This window comes from Malus sylvestris, chromosome 11 (genome assembly GCF_916048215.2).
Source record: "Malus sylvestris chromosome 11, drMalSylv7.2, whole genome shotgun sequence".
Classification (NCBI taxonomy): Eukaryota; Viridiplantae; Streptophyta; class Magnoliopsida; order Rosales; family Rosaceae; genus Malus; species Malus sylvestris.
The window spans coordinates 25,628,615-25,649,684 of NC_062270.1; the positions used below are offsets into that span (position 1 = coordinate 25,628,615).

The window sequence follows — 21,070 nt, forward strand, 5'->3', positions numbered from 1 at the left end:
TTTGAAAGTGAGGGACCCAAATGATGAGTTTGATCAATTTCAAGGATCATTTGTGATAAAAGCCCATTTGTCTCTAACGATTAGAGTTCTCACGTGCTGCGTTTTTTAGGGACATGTATGTGCAAAGATGTGAAAGTTCACCCACTTTCATCTTCAAGATTTTTTATGGTCCTTAGAGTATCGAATACTCCGAGTCTTTTAACCATTTGATCTTTGATAAAAAAAATTTAAAAAAATAAAAAAATAAAAGACAAAAATCAAGATGCAACAGTTCAAATGTGCAAAATTTCCTATACTCTGGAGCACCATATAATTTGTGTTCTATCTTCATCATGCACTCCTTTTCCCTATATTAAACACAATAGCCCTTGCTTAGAAGAACAATATCTTTGAAGAAGGCCATGGCTTGTGAGAAGAGCAAGATACTGATAATTGGAGCCACAGGGTATCTAGGCAAGTACATGGTGAAAGCAAGCGTTTCTTTGGGCCATCCAACCTATGCCTACACCCGACCAATCAAACCCAACACTGACCCTTCCAAGCTGGAGCTGCACAAAGAATATGAAGCCATGGGACTCACCATCTTCCAAGTAATTAATTATATATATACTAACGCTAATTAACCTCTCATTTCTTAGTTGGCTAAATCCTACTAGTTAACTGATCATGTTTTATATATAGTTACTCTATTCAATACTTAGGAGGTGCATTACCTGTTGGAACCAATTTGATATGGTGTGAACTGAACAGGGTGAACTCGATGAGCACGAAAAGCTAGTCGCAGCGCTTGGACAAGTTGATGTTGTAGTATCTACGCTGCCTGTGCCTCAGCATCTTCAACAGTTAAAAATTATCAACGCCATCAAAGATGCTGGCAATATAAAGGTGAAAATATATGTGAGAAATGTTCTTTCGCGTTGACTGTGAATTTGAATCACTGATTATGTGGATATTCTTTGCTAGACTACTCTGTCAAGTTCATTTACATATATGTTCATGTCTAACTACGTTCAATATATACATGTTGGGACCGTGAAATCAGAGATTTATTCCGTCAGAGTTTGGAGATGATCCAGAAAGAGCAAGCGCATTGCCGCCTTTCGAGGCTCTACATGAGAATAAAAGGGTGATTAGAAGGGCGGCGGAAGCAGCAGGAATTCCGTACACTTGTGTGTGTGCAAACTCATGTGCTGCATATTTTGTTGATTATCTGCTTCATCCTCGTGAAGAACGTGAGGAAGTCGTTGTTCATGGCACTGGTGAAGCCAAGGGTAAGCTTGCAAGTGTTGTATTTCACTTCTGGACCACAAATATTAATGCACTTGTCCTCACATAAGGGTAAGATAGTGGACTTTGTCTAGGTTGAAGACTCGTAGATAATAACAGTAGCTGAAGAAGATCTCAAGAGAGAGAAAGCTCAAACAAGAACCAGAAATGGAAACCTTATATAATAGGGAACTTTAATGAAAAGATCCTGGTACTGTTCACTTTAACGAAAAACCACATTTTTACACTAAAAAATCAATCCTGATACTATTCACTTTACCCTTTATTTTGTCCTTATCGTTAAAACTCAAAATTTTCAAGCCTTTTTCATTAGTTTTCCTTATATAATATTCTTTTACTGAAATTTACCAAATTAGTTACAAATGAATATTCCCTTTGCTATACATACCACATACAGAGCTTACAGACTAAGCAACCTTACAACTACCCAACTCACAAGATTATGACACATGTATAACATCAAGATATGCCACATATCTCTATCAGAACCTTACATCACTCAATATCCCCCCTCAATCTCAACTGGGAAATCCCAGTTTGAGATTGGAACAATGACCAACAAAAGCTAGACCATGAACACCTTTGGTCAAAACATCGGCAACCTGATCTGCAGTAGCAATATATTCAACCTGAAGATCTCCCTTTTTAACCGTTTCACGAACAAAATGGAAATTAGTACCAAATGTTTAATACGAGTGTGAAAACAGGATTCGACCAGAAGCTAAAGTAGAAACATTATCATAGTGAAGCAATGGTGGCTGAGGAAGAAAGACATGCAGATCCTTCAAAATCAAACAAATCTAGGCTATATCAGCAGCTGCATTAGCCAAGGCCTTGTACTCAGCCTTGGTTGAACTTCGAGACGCACTATGTTTCTTAGCTTGCCAGGAAATAGGGTTATGACCCAAGAAAACAACATAACTTGTTGTGGACCTTCGAGTATTAAAATCCGATGCCCAATCGGCATGACTAAAGCCAATTAGATCCAGAGTTTGCATTGAAGAATAAGTGAGACCACAATCAATAGTACACTGTAAGTATCTAAAGATGCGCTTAACAAGATGAAAATGTGCATCAGTAGGATGAGCCATAAACTGACAGGCAAAATTCACAACAAATGCAATGTTTGGATGGGTAAACAAAATACTGACTTACAAGCTGTAGACCCATTAGACTATGTACGTGGCTAACAAGGAGCAGGACATGACTTGCAGGATTCCATATATGCCTTTTTGAGCAATTCTTTAACATATTTTGGCTGAGAAATAAAAAGATCCCCATTAGACTTATAGGTGACCTGAAGACCAAGAAAGAAGGTTAAAGGACCCATATCCTTCATATCAAATACTTCACCCAAACTGTCAATAACTTGCTAGACAAGAAGAGAGTCTGAGCCTGTATTGAATATGTCATCGACATATAGAAGAAGAACAACCACATGTATATTGGAAGCTTTAAGAAACAAACTTGGGTCTGAATCTGAAACAACAAAGCCTAAAATAGGCATTAGGTAGTAAACTTGGAGTTCCATGCTCTAGAGGCTTGTTTAAGTCCATAAAGAGAGTTAACAAGCTTACAAACATAATGAGAACGAACTGGATCCTGAAAACCCTGTGGCTGTTTCATAAAGACTTCCTCTAGTAAATCACCATGGAGGAAGGCATTTTTGACATCTAACTACCTTAAAGTCCATTTTTATGCAGCAGCCAAAGCAAGAACAATCCTAATAGTACTATGCTTGACCACATGATTGATAGTATCATCATAATTCAACCCCTGCTCTTGACTATACCCTTGAGCCACTAAATGGGCTTTATACCTGGAAATAGCTCTATTTTGATCCTTCTTAATCTTATCAACCCACTTACTGCCAATAATATTCCTATTGGATGGGGCAGGAACCAATTCCCAAGTTCCTTGCTTCTGTAACGCTTGAAACTCGTCAGTCATTATTGCTCTCCAATGAAACTGAGAGTCAGTAGCCTTAAATGAAGTAGGTTCACATGAATCCACAATGCTCAATACTGCAGTATAACCTTTACAAGCAACTTCATCTGGAATACTAAGATTAGAAGCTGACTCATTAGCAAAACCAACCAAGATATCAGATTCTCTTTGAGAACCAACAGTGAACTAAGAAGAATCAGACTCAGAGACAGCCATAGAACCATCTCTTTTTCTAAAAATCACACCTGTTTTAAGTCTAGTTTGCATAGGATGGGAAGAAGATACTAATGTTCAAGGAGAAGAAGAAATAGAATCACTGGAATAGGTAAAAAGGAGAATTACCTCAAGTTGAGCATCATGATGGACAGGCAACAAGGGTTCTGTAGAATGCTGGAGATGAGTAGTGTAAACTTGAGAATGAGAGGTTTATGAAGAAGAGTCAGTCCCAATACCCTGAACCATAATATCAGGTACAACCTGTGTAGACTCATTCAAAGATCTGAACTAGAAACATCACTGAGAGACAAAGGAACCATTATCAATCTGGGCAAAATTATCAACATCTTTAGTAGTGTCAACAGAAAAAGTATTTTCAACAAATAGAGGAATAACATAAGGAACAATCACTAGATGTCTTGATAGAGACTGTAGTTTCATTCTAAGAACTGGGAACAATTGAATTTGAATGAAAAGGAAATACTTGTTCATCATGAACAACATACAACATGCCTGACAATGAAAAACTTTTGTTTCCCTCTGTGATAACATATAACACCCTTGTACCCTAAGGCATAACTCAAGAATACACATTTCTCTGATCTAGGCTCTAGTTTGGTAGAAATATAGGGCCTAACATAGGGATAAACTATTGTACCAAATATTTTCAAAGAACTCAACACAGGATGAGAACCAAAAAGCTTAAAATATGGAGATTGCATATCTAAAGACTTGCAGGGCATTCTATTTATGAGAAAAATGGCATGAGAACAAGTATGAAACCAAAAATTGTGAGGTAACTTAGCAGTAGTTACCAAAGTAATTGCAGTCTCCACAATATGTCTATGTTCTTCTCAGCAATCCCATTTTGTTGAGGGGTATAAGGACAGGAAACCATATGTATAATCCCATTAGATTCTAACAACTTCTTGAAAGCATTGCTCATGTACTCACCACCACCATCAGATTGAAAGAATTTCACAGAGGCTTGAAAATGATTCTTAATGAAAGCATAAAACTTCTCAAATACATAATACACTTAAGATTTATAAGCAATAGGAAAAATCCAAGTGAATTGAGTAAAATCATCAATGAAACTGACATGGTATTTATAGCCTTTAGTATATACAACTGGTGATGGTCCCCAAACATCACTACTAATTCTCTCAAAAGGTTTTTACAGAAGTATGAGAACTAGAGGAAAATACTTGTCTAGACATCTTGCCACACATACAAAATTCACAGACATGCTTATTTACATCAGCTTGGTAAAGAACCTTAGAGTAAGATAACATACTATTCAAGACCTCATTACTTGGATGACCTAGTCTATGATGCCAGAGAGAAGCTTTCACCATTCATCCTAGAAAAGCAATCGGCTGTAGTAGCTTATTGTAGTTGAAAAGACTTTTGGTAATGTAGTACAGGTCTCCCTTACTCCTTCCTCTCGTTAGAACCTTCTTTGTTGCCTTGTCTTGCACCCAAAAGCCACTCATCAAGAATAACAAAACAATTATTATCCTTACGAAGAGTATAAACAGATAATAAACTGCCAGCAAGTGCAGGAACATGTAAAATTGTAATAAGATTCAGTGGTTTTGAAAGAGTTTTAATAGAGGTTGAACCAGTGCTCTTGATTGGAAGACACTCTCCATTGCCAACTGCAATCTTTTGATATCCCTCAAAAGGTGAAACCAAATTCAAATCTGCCATCTCTCCAATCATATGATGTGTGGCACCAGTGTCCATTATCCAAGCATGATTGAGCTTAAAACCAGCGGAAGAACTAGCTGTCATAGCAGTGAGAGAAGGAGGTCGTTGAGCACCTTGAAATGTATAGTTATTCATGTGAAAACAGTTCAATGCTGTATGACCGCATTTGCCACAGAGTTGACACTTAGGGACTGTGCCAGCAGAAGTAGAAGATTAATCATTCTAGTAGAAGCAATTGGGAGCAGTGTGCCCTCTTTTGCTACAAATTTGATACTCAAGGATGATGGTTGATTTTTTTACCACTGTTACCATTCCAAAAATTCCAAGAAGATCCCTTTCGAATTATTAGCAGCCTGATTAGAATAGCCACCAGAAGTTCTGTTGTTAAACCTGCCATTATCTCCTCCATTAAACCTCTGTCTAGAACCATTGAAACCACCCATGCTTCTGTTAGAATTGAAATTGGAGCTGGTGTTGTTTTGAGAAAACCCTCTATTATTTCCATTACCATTTCCATTGTTCCTTGGATATTGTCCCATAAAACACGTACCACCATTGAAATTGTTATACTTTTGAGTGGATGATTCTCCAGGATAAAACTTCCTTTGAGAACCAAAATTACAGGACTCTCGTGGATAAAATTGTCTCTGTGCACCTATTGCAGATGATTCTCCTTGTGAAAGCATGCCAGCCATAGGAAATGTAGCTGGAGTTTGCAACTATTCAGCTGTCTCTCAGCACCCGAAATTCTTTTGGGGTGATTGGTGATTCACTAGCCTCTATTACTGTCTTAAGGCAGCCACAATCAAATCATTCTTAGATAAACTCTCTCCTGCAGCCAAGACTTGACCTTTCAAATGCCTAATTTGAAGAAGATACTTCTCAACAGAATCAGCCCCCTTTCTGATTGTATGAAGTTCAGTCGTTAGGTGATTAACCCTAGCTCGAGACACAATAGTATATCGATCAGTTAAAATGAGCTGTTTTGCTTCCAACTACATACTCAATTGCTTCATCACCCGGTGTAGCAATAAATAGACTAAGTAAAGCCTTACCAACTTTTATCCGCTCACGATATGCCTCTGTAATTTCTTTTGTAACTCCTTTCTCCAAACAAATAACATGCTTGGGAGGCCAAACATTAGATCCATCAAAGGAATCAAAGAGATCATAACCTTCAAGAACTGATATAAATTGAAAGACCACTTTGCAAAGTTGTTATCATTCAATCGAATGGTAAGCATACCAAGTAATCCATCAATTTTCAATGGTTGAGAAGTCATAGAAACAATTCATGGTCAAAATTATAAAATTGATAGAAAGACTAGAAATAAATCACCAAATGAACACAGTATACAAACAGTAACAAACACAGAGCTTCGTGCTCACAGATTTCAACTTCAATTTATAGAGCTTTGTTCTCTCAAACTCCATACTTCTCCAAGAATAAGCAACAAACACTGAGGTTCGTGCTCGCAGAGTCCAAACTTGTTCAAGAAAAATTGAGGCTTCGTGTCCTAGACAACTTAATTTCTTCAATTTTCTCAAACAATTTAGGCTTCGTGCCCTAACACAACTCTTCAAGCTCAATTTTCACATAATTCATATCAACAATTACCAAATTCATATCAAGAATCATCACAATTCAGATCTATAACAAACAGTCAAACAGATATGGCTTCGTGCCTCATCATCAATAAAAGATTCAATATCAAAGAATCATAAGCTACAAATCAAAGATTCAATCAGAAACAACCTGAATTGCAACCACCGCCATAGTCGAAGAACACCGATCAACAACACCAGAATCTTGAAATTACAAACACGAAGTACACAACTCAGCTCAGATTATCACTGAGACTCATGTCCGATGAAAAAGCTAAGCTCATGATACCATAATAACAGTAGCAGAAGAAGATCTCAAGAGAGAGAAACCTCGAACAAGAACCAGAAATGGAAGCCTTATATAATATCTTTTACTGAATTTACCAGATTAGTTACAGATGAATATTCCCTTTACGATATATACTACATACAAAGCTTACAGACCAAGCAACCTTATAACTACTCAACTCACGAGATTATGACACATGTACAACATGAAGATATGCCACATGTCTCTATCAGGATCTTACATAACTCAATACTAAACACATTTTAGTCGATTCGGGATTTATATCATTGTTTCGATAGAAAAAAAAGTTAAATTGTTTTGTTCTCTTTTTCAATTCCTTTTTGGATGCCTATAGCTGTGCTGAATTATGAGGAAGACATAGCCACATACACAATAAAAGCAGCAACAGATCCAAGGGCAGCCAATCGCGTCCTCACTTGTAGACCACAAGGAAACATTATATCTCAGCTGGATTTGATTTCTTGTTGGGAGAAGAAGACCGGACGGACTCTTAGAAGGATTCATATCCCAGAACACGAAATCCTCAAGCATTCTGAGAGTAAGTACCTACAACTGCATATAACAAAGTAAAGATGGCGAAGGGCTTACCATTTTTGCTATTACCGCATTGTCCCTCACCATTTTGGCTAGCCCGAAGGGCTTACCATCTAATTTAACTGGATAATCAAATCATTTTTACAGTCATAAACAACACAATGCATGTCACTATTCGCTAAACAAATGGATGGTGATGATCTCATTTTTTTATAAGCATTTTGCTTCAATTTCTTGTAGCCCTTCCTCACCCAGACAATGTACGTGCCGCAATCATTTACAGCTTATTCATCAAAGGTCAGATGAGGATTGAACTCACAGCAAACGACTTAGAGGCCTCAGAATTATATCCTGATTACAAGTACACTCCTATTGATAAGTTCCTTGATATTTGCTTGGTTGATCCCCCCAAGCCAAAATTAGCAGCATTCTAATTAGCTTCCTTGATATTTGCTTGTTTAAACTAGTATTGTAATTTCTTTTTATTTAATAAAGTTATGTGATACGCTACGGTATAATATAATATAATATAATATAATTACGGATTTATATCCTATAACATTGTGCTTATATAGTCATGATTTCATCACGCAGTTTTATCATCAAAACTACCTCCAAATATCTTTTTGTCAGATATAGTAGTGTCGAAAACATACGCAAGCCCAAGGGTTCCCACAATAGATCCTACAATGTACTTTGCTGTCATTTTCCAACTGCAATAATAAAGAACACAACAATAAGGAAAATGAAGAAATGCCGAACGAGAAGAGCCATTTTCTTACTACACTTCACTCATCACCTATAGCCTTTTAACACACACAAGCACTAGGTTAGACGGAAGCATCACTAAACATTTTACACTTTTTAAGAAGTTATGAATCTAGCTACGATCATTGTTCAAACCAAGCTTCTGAGAATACTACCATAAAAGGTCGTACCCAGTGCACAAGGCTACTGATGGCTAAAAGACTAAAAATTTGAGTTAAGAAAACATTTTTGACAAGTCCTAATTCCAACTTACGCACATGAACTTCAATGGGCTAAAATCAGCTAAAACACTCTTCACAAATAAAATTATAGTTCAAATTTTCAAGAGGCGAAGAAATGTGTGAATCTCATTCAAGACCCTAGAACCTAGTTTTCTTTCAACTGGATAGTGGAGGATGGATTGAAACATTAAACCTAGTGTGAACTTCTCTCCATAAGATAATGGTGAAGAAAATAATCCAAGAGATCGATCATTAGTCCCACAAACATGCCTTCTGCTGGGGGTAGAGAGATAGAGGTGGTGGCTAGGGTGGGTGTGGTAATGGCAGCGGAGGGAAGGTAGGAAACCACAATTTCACAGCCAAGAGATTCAATTCACACATTCATGGACAAAACACTAGCAGTTGAATGACGTGATTGCAACGCCATCCAATCACAATCATATGACGTTTAAGAAACATCGTGGGTCTAAATTTTCAGCACAAATTTCTTCTCTTGGCGCCTCTTCATTTTCATTTCCATGATCATATACAGATAGTATGTATGTCCCCTTGTCAAGTGGTTGTATGACATTTACTATGTGTAAAATAAAAAACGAAGGAAGAATGTTGCTTGAGCTTATAATGAATCCTTCTTGTGTACAATTTTCTGGATAGGTTCTTTAAAAAAAAAAAATTGTTATTACTAAGTAAAGTGAGAGAGTTTGAAACTGTTATAATAATTTAGCAGAGGGGGAATTTCGATCTCAAAACGTATGGATAGAAATTCAACACCCTATCCACTAAGTTCTTGTTAATTTGCTATTTCTCTAATTATAGGGATGATGTTCAAATAAAGATGAAGAGATAAAACGGTTCCAATGATGAAATTTGTACATGAAGATACGCTATTTACACGTTGGAGAATTAGCTCATCCCCAATGGGGGAATGCAAGTATTATCCTTTTTTTTTTTATTATTATTGAGGGGAGGAGGAGGATTTGAAACTACTACATTACTTAGAGGAGGAGGAATTTTGAACTCGAAACAAATGGCTAAAAACTCAACACCGTATCTACTAAAATATTGAACCATATGCTGGTATTGAAAGTCATTAATCTCGTGAGAAAAGAGTGGTGTTACAAAAATAAAAATAAAAAACATGAAAAAGGCGTACAAGGTGGAGAAAAGGTCTGATATCCCCATTTTCTTTTTAACACAGAAATGAAATTACAACGAGTAACTTCGAGAGATTGTAGTTCCAAACAGGTCAAATTTTAACCTATACAACATTAAATTAAGAAGGAAAATTACTAAACCAAATACATGAATGATCATATATAAATTACCAAAGGAAGCTAACGTAATATCCCCGTTTTAGACACTGATGATTGTGTGGTATTCCAGTGATGTGTAACAAACACAACCAAGGATTAAGATCTAGTTTGCTAAAAAATAAAACATCTCAGAGAGAGAGAGAGAGAGAGGAACAACTTTATTGACTAGTAGATTGCTTGTCAATGAAATCCTTCATCTCCTTAAAAAATAAAAAGATGACTCCTTTACACTAGTACGTTTTACTATTTGCGTGACGAACTAAAGTTGGTTGCGCAAAGTGTATTTTCATCGCACGAACTTCAACGTGACGGAAACTTCGTCGCACAAAGATCATGAAGAAAGACTTTGCGCAACGAACAATATCATTGGTCGCAACAACACGGCGCGACGGTTTAGCCTTCATCGCACAAAATTTTTAGGAACAAATGTGTTTGTTGCACAAAATACCAAGATCTAAACTTGGAACGACTAATATTCGTCTGTCTAAACTTTGCGCGATGACAGTTTATTCATGCACAACAAAACCTTGTTAGTCGCTAGAGTTTTGCGAGACGAAGGTATTCGTCACGCAAAAATATTTTCTTTTTAAATTTAATTTTTTGTTATGTTTTTTTAATTTTGTAATAAAATTAAATTGCAATAAAAAAACTGAAAATATAACTTTAACCCTTGAAACTCAAGTTTCTTTACATAAAACCCGACATAGTCTTTTTTCCTGAATAATACCCAATGACTAGGCTCCACATAAGCAAATTCATTAATTATGTTTGCCTTTACACATTTTGCATTTTTAGATGCCTAAAACACCCCTAATTACGGTTTTAATGTATACATTTAATTCTATGCATATTTGCAAGGAGGGATTAATGACAAAATGCATTAATGTTTAAAATCATTGCATATTAATATATCACAACAAATTGTATATTAATGCTTTTGGCAAAAAAAAAAAAAGAAAAAAAGCACTAATGTTATACTTTCCTTAAGATTTTGTAATTGTTTTTCAAATTTGCATATTTGATTCAAAATAAATTTATCTATATTTTATACAATAACATAGGTGAATCATTGCACACATATATATTAGTAATAAAATGTGCCCAATATATATGTAATAATGCATGCAAATGATTAACCTATAAATAAAGGAAATTTGGTTTAAAATAATATATCTACTACTTTTAATTTTCCTTTTTTTTTACAAACATAATGTACTTACAACATAATTTACCTATTGTTTAATCTTATATATATATATAAACTAATGTATCTACTGTTTTATGTTAATGGTGATAATTTGTCTTGGTTTAATTTTTTACTATATAATTTGGGCACTATTTTACTATATAATTTGGGCACTGTTTACGTATATTTTACATATAAATTTAGATAAATTATTTTTAACATGCATATATAATAACAAATAAAAAATGTCTAATGTATGTAAAATAATTTACCTACAACATAAAATATTAATTGTTTGTTATTTTATCGAACAATATTATTTGATGCAAAATAACTGATTGTACAAAGGATTTTCCTTTTTCATACGAAAAATGTACCCATAATTGTTTATGAATATTGATAAATTAATATTATATATATATATGTTACTAATATTTATGATACAAGAAGGATAAAATTTCCATATGGGGTTAATTGCTAATGATAATTAGGGTGTGTGATAATATTTATTGACATAATCAGGGTTTTGTGGCATAAGTTGTAAATATGTTGTAATAATTGGTTATATATTTGTCTACATGGTAGTTTATTTGAATTTTGGGTTTTATTTGAATGTTTAATATTATGTGGGTTTTTGTTTGGAAAATAGGAATTTCAAGGACCTTTCTCTAAAGAACCCATAAAAAAATGTAATGAAGAGAAAAATAATTTATTTAAATTAATATAAATGTGTGTACAAGAAAAATGTTTAAAAAGTAAGGCAGTAAAAAACTAAGAAAATAATGTGGCGTAATCTACGGGGTCATCATTCGGAGGCGGCTGGAAGGTCTCGAGATTCTGGATGGGCTGAGAGGTCAAAGGGGTAGAGTTGTGGGCATGCTCAGGTTGAAGGGGCTTGGATATTGACGGTGGACGAAGTTCCGGGAGACGAATGCCAGACTGATTGAGGGCTTGTACAATTTGTGACATCTGGCTCCTATATGAGGTGAGCTTAGTCCTAAGGTTAGCCACCTCTGCTGTCAAAGTTGTCAGTTGACTCTTTGACTGCGATGATGAAGGAGTTCTAGGTACCCGCCGTTGCGCATTCCTCATCCCCCTACAATACGTGCCCGGCCTCCGCCCGAGGGTTTAATCCAAGGTCTCTGTAAGGATCTGAAACCCCGCATCTTCTAGGGGATCCACAGACTCAAGCGGAGTCTCGAGAGGAAACTAGGAGGCGGACTCGAGAAGAACCAACTGCCGCTTCTCCATCATCGTCACATGTGTAATATAACATCAAATATTAATTATAACATTCAAATAATAACCATAAAACTTGAATGTGTAAGATAGTAATTACAATTGAAGAATACTTACATGAAGGGACTCAACCAACTCATCCCCGGGTTGAACATAAACGTCGCTAAAGACATCGATCTCCCAAAATTTTGAACTCCCTGAATAGAACAAGAGAAGAAAAATGTTAGTACAAAAAAAAATATTAATGACATGTTAAAAATTGAATATGAAAAACTTTATTATTACCCGCCGCCGCACCTCCATCCTATATGAGAAGGGCCTCGAACCGGAATGGTGGAGAAGAGTCTTCTTTTCCCGATTGCTCTTGTTTGCTTTCGCCTTCTTCTGTTATACAAAAAATAAACGTATTAGTTCAAATTTAAATGAAATATAAAAAAATCAATAAACATTAGTAAGAAACGTGTAATACTTTTAAACTTAATATAAAAAAAGGTACCATATAGCCTGACTCCTGAAAATGACTGCAGAGCCACGCCTAATTATCTTCCCGGTCCTCAAACTCCTTCAGGCAACCCTCCTCAAGAGCAACCTGCGGATCATCAAATATCTCAAAATATTGGCGTAGGTCGTTCTTCCACTTCTTGTACCGTTCAGCGAAGAGCCTGTCGACGTACGCCAACATATCCTCGTTGATGTCGACAAAATTATAGTTCATCTGCAATGTAGCAAATTAATTACATACATTAAGTAATACAAATATATAAAATTTAAAGGAAAAACAATTAAAAGGTAGCATACTTAACGACAATTGTGCGCGCACCTTCGTCTTCACCTCCTTTGGCATCGCCTTCCAAGACTTCCATTGCATAGGGCAATAGGTCCGAACGACGTGACCAATGTCGTGGGCCAATGCGCTATGCTGCTCCACTGTTGGTGCAGCCCGATGCCAGTCGTCGTATTCGATTGTGATACGTCTGTTGGTCACCCGGGTGATCTTTGCTGTCTTCAACTGGCGACAAGGTCCCCAGGTGTTTTTCTTGGCTGCAAAGAAATATAAAATTAACGTTAACCCAAAACTAATAACAAAGCCTTCTAAAATTTTGGCATAACCCCCTTATAATTAAAACATTTCCCAAAACCCTGAAAATAACATAAATAATATATGTATCCAACACAATGATCACAACTGTTTAATAATAGGTTTGGAACGATGACAACAATAAATAATATATATATATATATATATATATATATATATATATATATATATAATAACTTTTTAATGCTTAAATGACATAACTTAACAAATTGAACCTAAAATAACAAAACTAAGTTAACTGAAATTTCTTTCTACTTTAATTACCAACGGTGGAGGCATATCACAACTATTAGACTCTAAAAACATATAACAAAACAAGAACATATTCAACAGTAGTGATGAAAATGACAGACCAAACATTAAGGATAAAGGTGAAACACTGCAGAAATAACCATACTAACAGACCCATTATATTGCATAAGAACTCAAACATTTAGTTTTTTCAGCATTGTCTTCCTGCTACTCTATCACGCACAAGTTGAAATACGAACACAAATTATACCTGATGAAACGGCATGAGAAAAACATAACCGAGAAATGTTCCAAACAAACCATAAAGAACCGATGATAGCCACCACTCATTTTATGTCCTGAAACATGTCTCTCGCTTATTGCTAAACCAAAGGGGCTCAATCACATAGTCAACCGCCAAATAATTCGTCTAAAATCATAACAATACCTTAACCAAATACTTTTCAAACTAAGGAATTGCGGATAATATCTTGGCGCAGCTGCCTTAAAACTAATAACTGTCACTAGGCAATTCTTTACTAATTTGCAATGTCATTCAACAACCAAATGAAGGGAAAACCATGAGATTCATGTGGGATTTCTAGTGACTAGCATGCATATACAATTCAAAATTTATATACGAAAGCAACGGAAGCATGTTATCAAATAATATCAAAGCAATAGTCATGTAAACCCCCTTCAAGATGCATAGGTTTATGTAAGATGCATCAAAAACAAATTTATATAAGAACAAAGTTTAGGAGTAGTTTTATACCTCTTGATCTAGATCTTAGACCAAGGATGGACCACCTCCAAGCCCTTTGCTCCTTGAACTCCATGAGCCTAGCCTCCTTCCTTGCCTCCTCCACTTTGTTTAGAATGAGTGCTCCTAGGTTCTCTTCAAGTTTCCAAAATTGAAAACCTCTAAAGATCCTCACCCACTAGTGTAGTGAGAAGGATGAAGGAATAACCAAAGGGGTGAAAAGATGATTAGCTAAATCCCCCTTATGGTGGCCGGCCCTTTGAGTGTTAGAGAGATATTTTTCTTTTTCTCTTTTGTTCTTTTAACACTTCAAAAACCCTTAATGAAACATTTGCTATAAAGTTCCTTTTATAGCCAAAAGGAAACAAGTCAACATTTGACCTTTCTCTCCCTCCTTTGGCCGGCCCCTTTGTGTTGTTTGGGCTTTGGGCTTTTATTTATTTCAAGTCATCCAATGCTTGAATAAAAGCCCAATGGGTTTAGGCCCAATGGGCCCAATTAAACCCGAACGTTTCTTTAAGCCCAAAACGATCTAATATCGCTTTTATGATTTCTTTAGACTTTCTAATTAATCACAACACTTAATTAATCCAATTAATTATTTCCATCATCCATTAATTACTCACTACAAGAGTGTATTGGTGAACAATCGTTTTAGGTTCTAATTAGCAAGGCAGTGAGGTGATTGGCACCAATCCAATTGATTATATTTAATCCAATCACTTAGTGAATTAAAACTTACTTTTAATTCACCTTCTTCTTTGACGACTACATTTAATCATCTAGAAGAACTCACAAGCCATGAGTGACATCTAACCATATATCATGGCTACCCAAGCTAATGTAGAAGTTGTTCGGAGAATCTATTCAGTTGGAATTACAATGTAATTCGATCATTCTCTAAAACAATACTCTCAATCACATCACTAGGGTATGGATATATTATGTCAAACCCCTAATGTGATTATTCCTTCTTATATGATTCATTTGAGTCGTATAGGAACGCTTTCCTTTATTGCGCTCGATACTTCGGCCGAAGATTCCAGAATCATATCTTAGAGTATTCATCCTCTCTTAATGAGGATTAGAGATTCCTTGTTGCGCATTCACTTGCCTTCATGACTAAGTGGCTTAACCCCGACTATGCCGTGGACACCCGCGGATGGAGTGACTTTGACATAATCAAAGATCAAGTACTTAACCACAAGACAACGATGATGCTCAGGTTAAAGGACTACTTACATTATTCCAACCATTAGAGTTACTTGCTTGACATGTGAGTAGACCTCCATGCAAGTACTCTCGTTCGATTGTGTTCAGTGAACTCATTCCTTTAATGAGCACCTACATACTTGTCTTAGTGTCACTACACGAATGGGATGAGACTTTCCATCCTTCTAATTGAAGCAGACATAGTATGTACCGGTCTATACATTGTCAGTTTCCCTCCGACAATCCTATGACCAGGAACCTTTTGGACATGATGGTTATGTGAAGGTCTCTGTAGTCTAACTTCATTAGAATTGTCCATGGATTCACCATTTAGGACATATATCGTTTATAGAGATAGTCCTAAATAGTATCTTTGCCATTTGATGTATAAGAGTCATCTATACATCCATTTATTGTCCTGAAAGGTTTCTTCCAAAGATTGACTTTCAGGGCATATTTCCAACACCAAATTCTTCTCATATTTCATATTTGGTATTCCTTATAAGGTTTCTACTTTGCCAACATCGTATGCACTGTTACAAATGTAAATACAATCCAACTCCACGATTTGCATAAGTAAACAAAAATTACTTTCAGGTCATGCAAGCATATGCATTTTAACAGCACAATGATACGTCCACTTTACACATTTTCTTTCTACTTACCTAACTAACTAAAGATCAAACTTAGAGCAGCTGCAGCTCAAATTTTGAACAAAATTGAACTAGTAAAACTCGGAATTAAGTAGAAAAATTGAACAAACATTTTCAAAGACACGTTGTTCCCTACAAAGAACTAATGACCACCCTCCTAGCATCATTAGGCAATCCAATATCATGTAGAATAATGTATATGGAGAAATCTCCAAAGCACTATAGAAAAAAAAAAAAACTGTTATCAATGTGCGGGGCGTTATTAAACTTTATCTTGTTGTGACCCCGATGCATCAGTAGTGGATGCCAATGGCATGTCTGGCGTGCGTGGGCGGTAGTGACCATGCTTAGCGCTAACAGGTAGCACCACTGATGAGGCTAATAAGGCCAGCGCCTAGGAGGCCCCGAGACCAACCAGATCAACCGGCATATGGTCCATTTTTACTGAAGCAGTGACAGCTGACGGTTGAGCCGACAGAGGCGAATGGGGTGCAGTTGTCACAACCTTATGACTTCTAATAAGGTTTGACATCTGCACAATTATGTGGCATATCACTCACACCAACCCCACACATAACTAAATCAAGCATTTTAACCATATATATATCGTTAAACATAAAATCGACAATCAAACCATAAAAGCACGTTGACCTATATGCATTTCCTCATTCAATTAAACAACAAGAAAACAAAAATATATACGGTACTTAGAGCTAATTGGCTTGGGCAGCAGTTGCCTTATGTAGGTCTCGAAATATAAACATAAACATATCCTTCACTACTTTTTCTCAAATTCATATGAGTTCCCTTCCTTTCAACTGAGATTACAAATAATATTAAAAAAAATAAATAAATAAAAAAAAAAACCAGAAACTGTCTCTGTTTCTCATAGGTGGAGAAACTGCTTCTTAAAACCGGATCTCATGGTTTAAGTGGAAGTGTCCAAATGATGCAGCAAAATATTCAAAAAACACACTTCAAGGCCCTAGGGACCAAACACAAAGCTAAATTCTAAATCCCTAGTCCTAAAACCCAACATTACACCCTAGAATAACAAATTATGTCATTACATGGAAATGATGATAAACAAACCTAAAGAAAGCCTAGTTCAAAAGGGTTGGAATCCCACAATGCGAGACCCCATTAGAGGAACTATCAAGATGTATTATACATGACATATTTATCTCTAATTGCACATAAACATGTAACAATAGGCAGGGTATCCTACTATTTGGAGTAATTTAGGGCTTACTTAATGACCTCACAAGGCATCAAATCTACCCAACCGTGGGTGCATAGACTAGAATGCCCTTGTCCACTCAACTTAATACCATACTCAGTTGCAGCCCCCGCTACAAGACTTGACGACTCTTCTTTGTTTGAATTGCTTCTTACAAATAGCATTAGTCAAGTGTAGAACCACAGTCGTATGATATATTTTCTCATACGAATAGCACTAAAAAGTTTAGAAATTAAGAGAATAAAATTATTAGCAATTTAGAAAAGGAAAGTGATTTTCAAAGACCTTTTATAGAATCACACTCCGACTCTTGATTTATCGTCATCGGATTAAATAAAATCAATGGGCTTGATTAAACAGAAGTGTATAACAAGCTAAAAATGTGTCGACATCAATTACCTTTTGGAAATATATAAAGGGTGTGGGAAAGAACCTATGGTAGGTTCCTTTTCACCCTTCAAAACTAAGAACAAGGTAAAATCGATACCAAGTTCAACACCAAGGAAGCGACAAAACATGGCAACTTTTAAGAACCAAATTTGTTGCTCGAGAACAATATGCAACCAGGGAAGAAGGAAAACAAAGATTTGACACATAAAGTAGGACCACTATTACATGTTCAAACAAAACTTAAAGCTTGTTAAGACAATTTAGTTTAGAACGATTCTGTAACAAAATCTCATGACAAAAATCAGGCCTATGATGCTAGTAATACTCGAAATAGTATGAGGTCATTAAGCACGCCCTAAATTATTCAAAATAGTATGCACTGTTACAAAATATTTCGCCAAAAGACCTGAAATTGTAAACACCCAAATGATTACATATATACGGATCTATCTATAACTAAGAACACGCATAAAAAAACTGCCATGCCATACATACATTCAATTATACACAGAGGTTTAATCGTATACAATTATTCTGTGTATCTTTCTAAACATTAGAACCCTAATTGTAGAACCCTAAAGCAGATTAGAACCCTAGTTCTAGAACCCTAATTCAAAGCAATTATCAAATCAAAGAAATTATTCAAAACATTAGAACCCTAATTCCTAATTTGACTAGAGTTAAGTAAATTGAAATTTACCTCAGAGGGAGAGCGTTGTCGGAGGAGGAAGAGACAGGGTTGTCGGAGGAAGAGAGAGGGTTGTTGGAGGAGGAAGAGAGAGGGAGGTACCGGAAGAGGAAGAGAGAGGGCTGCCAGAGGAGGAAGAGAGAGTCTGAGGGAGAGTTGAGGGAGATGGATGTCGAAGGGAGAGTTTACAGAGATGAGAGGTGAGGGAAAAATGGGAAAGTGTTTGCGATTTTAGTTTAATCCTAAGGTTATTGCGCGACGAACATAAGATATTTGTCGCGCAATAAATTCAAACTTTTATGAAATTATTTTCGTGCGTGTCCAATTTTTAGCTCATTGTGCGACGAAACATAATTAATTTTCACTCAATTTCCATTCGCGCGACAAATAATATTTTGTTCGTCGCACAATGAGCTGAAAATTTAATATACCCGGGTAAATTTTTTAAAATTTCTATTTATTCAAATAAAACCAATTTCTTTATAACATAAGATAATTAAATTACAAACAATTTCATTTACTATGTTTTACATGGCAAGTTACAAATAAGTTGCATTATTCATCATCCAAACTATAATTACTTTCTCTATCGTCGCTATCATCACTTTTGGTCTCACAATCCTCCTCCTCGATAACTACGTCACCATTGTCGTTCGGGCCCACTGCAACATCGTAGCACGGAAGATCACCAAGGTCAATTGTAATTGACTGAATCGGTATTTCGATTGAAAACACTCCTTGTATCTGAAGTGGTTCTTGGATAAGATTTGTATCTCGAAGTGTTTCCGCATTATTTTCCATTGAAGATTCTAAACGTTGGTTAGCGATGTTGTTGACGTTGTTGTTAGTAGGGTCTTGTTTTGGTATAGCATACACGTTCCTCTAATCCATCTTCTAAACAACTTTTCAACCTCTCCCGGCTTTAGGATCATCTAGATACACAATCGGTTTTGCCATGTTTGCCAAAATGTAAGGGTCGTCATCATACCAAGTTTTGTTAATGTTCACAGATAGTAAGCCATGGTCGATTTTAACACTTCCCTGCCTATTTGGGTTTGTATCAAGCCATCAACACTTAAACATGATCACTTGGTATTTGTCTTTGTAAAGCAATTGCACGATAGTTATTAGTTTTCCATAGAAATCAATGTCCGTACTTTCGCCTCCACCTGGGACATGGACATCGCTATTTTGCGTACACAACTTGTCATCTCGTGCAGTTCCCAAAAAATTGACGCCTTTAACATGACAACCCAAGAACAATTCATCATGAATTTGGCTGAACACCAAGTTATACAACTCTTCACTGTAAGTGGGGGAATTTAATGCTTTCAATTTATTAACCTAACATTATACAAAAACCTACACCTGTTAGTTTGAGAAAATTAAATACTATAGTATATATCACAAATACAAAACACTTATAACTTACATATTCGAGAAACCAATGTGGAAACAATTCTCGGTGTTTCTTGGCATGCAATTTGATGGATGTTCTCGCTTCACCGTCTATTCATGCTCATCTAAGTATGCCATTATCTCGTCACAATTGTTCAGTACGAACCAATGTACTACCTCCATGTCATTTTTGGAAAACGACTCGCCTCATACAGGATCTCTAAAGGGTAGTGCGTTTTGGGTAAAAACATAAAGTTTCTCCTTTCTCACACCCCTGTCATTATTGTGCTAAGGATGATTGAAAGTCGTATCCACATCTTTTAAATACATTCCACAAAAGTAAGCGACTCATATTGAATGGAAGCCTCTATAATTGATCCTTCGGGCTTCGCCCTATTGTGTACACTTTTTTTCAAATCCCCAAGAAGCCTGCCAAAATAAAGCGATATGATACAAATTAATAACCGTGGGTTAATGATGAATAAACAGATGATGAGGATTATATACCTTTCTATTTGATACATCTAGCGATAGTTGACAGGACCAGCAAGTAATGCCTCTTCGGGCAAGTGAACGATCACGTGGATCATACTTGTGAAAAAAGCTGGAGGGAATATCATCTCAAACTTGCATAGGACTTGGAGAATGTCATGGTGCAGCTGATTAACATCTGTCTTTCGCAACGTTTTTGCAGTCAGTTAGGAAAAAAATCTGGACAACAACATGATTGGCTTCACAACATCTTCCAGCAATAAGTATGTCATGTACAAATTTAACAACATAATATAAATATAATTTCACAACACAATATAAACATAATTTCACAACACAATATAAACATAACAACATAAGTTCAACATAATTTAATTAATTTAATATTTTAAAAAAAATATAATGGAGAAAATACCTTCTCAATCGTTCTCCACCAATCGCTAATCAAACACAATATCCCTATAGACAACGAAATTCATGGCTTTAGTATGAATTTACATTAATACTTTTACCCTAACAAAAAAAAAACGCTTACCAGACACACTGAGATAACTCGATCAACCTA

General features: G+C 36.0%; 1 protein-coding gene across 1 annotated transcript; it reads left to right on the forward strand.

Moving 5' to 3' along the window:
- Positions 1–233: 233 nt before the first annotated feature.
- On the forward strand, positions 234–8,171 carry LOC126591244 (isoeugenol synthase 1-like). The gene is made up of 5 exons (XM_050256828.1): positions 234–590; positions 751–885; positions 1,043–1,271; positions 7,413–7,616; positions 7,853–8,171. Exons 1-5 carry the CDS (start codon positions 402–404, stop codon positions 8,044–8,046), a joined length of 951 nt encoding a protein of 316 aa, XP_050112785.1. The 5' UTR covers positions 234–401; the 3' UTR covers positions 8,047–8,171.
- Positions 8,172–21,070: the final 12,899 nt, after the last annotated feature.